Source organism: Heterocephalus glaber, unplaced genomic scaffold, assembly GCF_053883595.1.
Source record: "Heterocephalus glaber isolate CG9 unplaced genomic scaffold, H.glaber_assembly_v1.0 deba00001805, whole genome shotgun sequence".
Lineage (NCBI taxonomy): Eukaryota > Metazoa > Chordata > Mammalia > Rodentia > Bathyergidae > Heterocephalus > Heterocephalus glaber.
This window is the reverse complement of record NW_028258480.1, coordinates 1213291-1216888: the sequence shown is the minus strand read 5'-3', so window position 1 is coordinate 1216888 and position 3598 is coordinate 1213291. Positions and strand designations below refer to the sequence as shown.

Sequence of the window (3598 nt, the reverse complement as noted above, 5' to 3'; positions counted from 1 at the left end):
GTTCATGCAAACTTCCTTGTACTTTTGATAATCTTTATGAAGACTTCTCCATAAATTGTGTAACATATATTTTTCAATTTGTATGTCAGGGAAAATGAATCTTAGGAGAGGTCTTAGAACACCTCCCACAATGTAAGATTTGTATACTGAAAGAGTAGCCCTCATGTGAATATTGAGTGTGTTCAAATTTAGAATAATTCAATTGTGGTGACGCATCCTGACTGTGTGCTATGATGTGCTGAAGTTTAACAGTTTGCAAGACATATGAAGAACCTTTTCCCTATTGCTTTCACAGCTTCTTTGACCTCCTTGTTTCTCAAGCTGTAGATCAGAGGGTTCAACATGGGAATCACAGTGCCATAGAATACGGAGGCCACTTTCATGTTCTCCTGGGAGCGCTCAGAAGGAGGCTGTAAGTACATGTACGAGAGGGCTCCATAGAAAATGGTGACGGCCGTCAGCTGGGAGGCACAGGTGGAGAAGGTCTTCCTCCTGCCCGCAGCAGAAGACATCTTTAAGATGGCGGCCAGGATGAAGATGTAGGAGAAGATCACGACCAGCACAGTGAATGTCAAGTTAAATCCCACCAGGACAACAAGTAACATGATGTTGATGTCAATATTGGAACAAGAGAGGGCAAGAATTGGGGGAGCATCACAGAAAAAGTGGTTGATGATGTTGGACTTACAGAAGGACAGGGAAAATGCAAATCCTGTTTGTACAGAGGCGTTTATTGATCCTATTAGATATAAACCAGCTACCAGTTGGATGCAGACTGCTCGGGACATGATGACAGGATAGTGCAGTGGCTTACAGATGGCTGCATAGCGATCCACTGCCATAGCTGCCAGGAGGTAACAGTCACTGGTCACAAATGTCCCATACACCAAAAACTGGATTACACATCCTCTGAATGATATGGATTTGTTTTCTACTATGAAATTCTGGAGCATCTTGGGAGTGATAGCAGATGTGTAGCAGATGTCAACAAAAGCCAGATGTTGCAAGAAGAAGTACATGGGTGTTTGAAATCTGGAATCTGTGTTGATGAGTAGGATCATTGCAGTATTACCCACCATGGACGTCATGTAGATCATAAGAAATAGAAAGAAGAGGCCAGCCTGAAACTCTTGTTGTCCACCAAATCCCAGAAGATAGAATTCGGTCACCTTGGTGCTATTTCCTTGTGTCATGGCTACCAAACATCTGGATGGGATGAGAGAAGGACCAAGAAAAAGAATGAAATATTCAGGACTTCTTGAACAGTATATGTTTCAGCAATTTCATCACTGTTTTTGATGTGGTTTTCTTGGCAATCATTCACACAGGATTTCTATTTTTCCTTTGTTTTTCCTCTTTTTTGATAAGAAACCACCAAGTAACCAGAGTTCTTGTGGAATGGATTTATTTTCTAGGGAAGACTATTGACTTTTAGTGTGTGATTCCAAGAATATAGATTAATGGACTCTTCTGTTATATTAATTAGGAGTTGATATTTGTATGAATAATAAATGAAACACCTTTTTGTCAGCCTAAAGCTTTTCTTAGTCATTTATAAATTTAGTAATTAATCTCATTTCAAGTTCTTTCACTTAGAAATATTTGGCGTGAGAGAATTTTCTGTCCTGTGATCATGGTTCACATGTGTTTGTACTAACGTCCATTCCAACCTGAACGTTTTCTTTCGTGAATTTGTCTGATTATCCCTCAAACAATCCTGCCATTTCCTTATATATAATACACAAATGCTAGTATTTTTAATCACATTTTGTTTTCTTTTATTCAAGTTATAGCTTACAGAAAAATAATTTAATTTGAATATGATGTAATTAATTGATTCATGTGCAATGGTAGCTCGTTTTAAGTCATAAAAGTTTTTTCTCTGAGTCTTGGGACTTTAGTGCTTAAATATGCAGCTGAGATGAATTCATTAGGTTTTTTTGTTGTTGTTGCCTTTTTGTTTTATTGAAGGTGGTTTTCAAAGAGTAGAAGTTTTTAATTTTAATGACACACAATTTATCACTTAAAAATAAAATGATAAGAGATTTAGGAACTGAAATTTAGCTCCTGTTTGTAATCTGTCTGTTACTCCCTTTGGATGTTTAAAACTTGCAAAATTGCACTAACGTTCAGGAAAATTTTGCATAAGTCCAAGAATATGGTAGCCACTTTTGCTTATATTAATATTTATCATTTAGATGGTGTATACCATATACCACACATTATGTTAAATATAACACAGAGTATTTCATGTAATTCTTATAAAAATCCTTGCTGAAGAGGAAAGTGGAATTTAGAATAACAAAGTAACTAGACTACGGGCATCCATATATTGTCAGTGGCAGGAATAGAAGCTCTTCTTGGCACGTCTTCAAATCCTTCCTCATCAACATGCCCTGGTGCATGGCAAGCAGGCTCCATTTCCATCTCCAGCTTCTCGTGAGCTTCCTTGATGCTGCTGCTCCTGCTGTCCGTCTCAGTGAGTGCCCTCCAGCTCATGGCATGCTCATATTCAAAGGCTGTGCAAATCTAGGTGCCTGCTCTCACTCCTTGTGAAATTGCTGGTTCTGTATAGCCAGCTTCTCTGGCAGTCCCTCTTTATCATCTACCTGGTCCATGGATTTCACAGTCACAGGCTGAGGAAATGTGGTCAGCAGGAAAGGCCTGTCACTGCATTTGTTCAGAGCTTTCTGCACAGCTGGCTTCCCTGAGAGCCCAGCAATGCCTTTTCCCTTTTCCTGAGAGCCTTCCTCAATCATCCACAATGACTACAGCCCTGTCCTCCTGGCCAAACACAGAAACTTCTTCCAGCAGTTCTTGGATACGTACTGAGGAAGGTTTTGGACTGTAGGGGATGCGCTATGGCAGGCGAAGAGGACATGCAGTTGTTCTCCACAGAGTGGCATATTGTCCAGCTCTACTTTGGCAATCTCAGCAAGGGTTCGTGTTTCCAAGTGGCTAAAGCCAAAGCCTTTTTCCTTAAGAATGAAAACTTCTGCTTTCCAGTATTTCTCAAATAGCTTCTCCATTTATTCCTCAGTGACGTCAGGGGAAGATTGCCCACAAAAAGATGTCTACGTTGGGTAAATGTCTTCGCTCCTGCTTTCCTAAAATTCTGCAGGTCAATAGTCAGACTCCTATAGTGGCTGCTGGCCTGTTGCCCATCCGCAGGTATTGGTGGTAGCGGTGGCTGCTGCTGGTGATGCTGGTGATGCTGGCGATGCTTCATTGGAGTATGGTTCTGCTTCTCCAAGTTAAAGGTTTTATTGCTCTGCGTTTTCTGCATTTTTACACCCCAACACTGATATTTTTCTCCTCAGAGTGACAATCTATTACAGTATTTACTTAATACTTACAATATTTTTTGTAGGTTCTCTTTTAGTTGTTTGCTGGTGGGTTTCCTGTTGGAATTCTTCAGTCTACTGGTTTCACGGCCATCAGGAGGCAGGTGCAATAGCAGCAGCAGCTTTCTGTCATCTGGATTATAGCCACAGTGTTTTGCTTCATTTTTAACTTTCATAGATTGATGACCAGTATTTGATTCCTTTATTTCCTATTGAGGCAGAGGAGGTAATTCTCTGAGAGTTCAGATTCATGG

At 40.2% G+C, this 3598-nt stretch overlaps 1 protein-coding gene and 1 pseudogene across 1 annotated transcript; both read right to left on the bottom strand.

Moving 5' to 3' along the window:
• Positions 1 to 245: 245 nt before the first annotated feature.
• On the bottom strand, positions 246 to 1193 carry LOC101711909 (olfactory receptor 5AK2-like). Its single transcript, XM_004869871.2, has one exon. It carries the CDS (start codon positions 1191 to 1193, stop codon positions 246 to 248), a length of 948 nt encoding a protein of 315 aa, XP_004869928.1.
• A 1122-nt stretch (positions 1194 to 2315) lies between these two features.
• LOC101712262 (non-POU domain-containing octamer-binding protein pseudogene) lies at positions 2316 to 3286 on the bottom strand (annotated as a pseudogene).
• Positions 3287 to 3598: the final 312 nt, after the last annotated feature.

Bases quoted from the DNA above. Each gene is read 5' to 3' on its own strand.
- LOC101711909 (XM_004869871.2), bottom strand. From the start codon at position 1,193: ATGACACAAGGAAATAGCACCAAGGTGACCGAATTCTATCTTCTGGGA.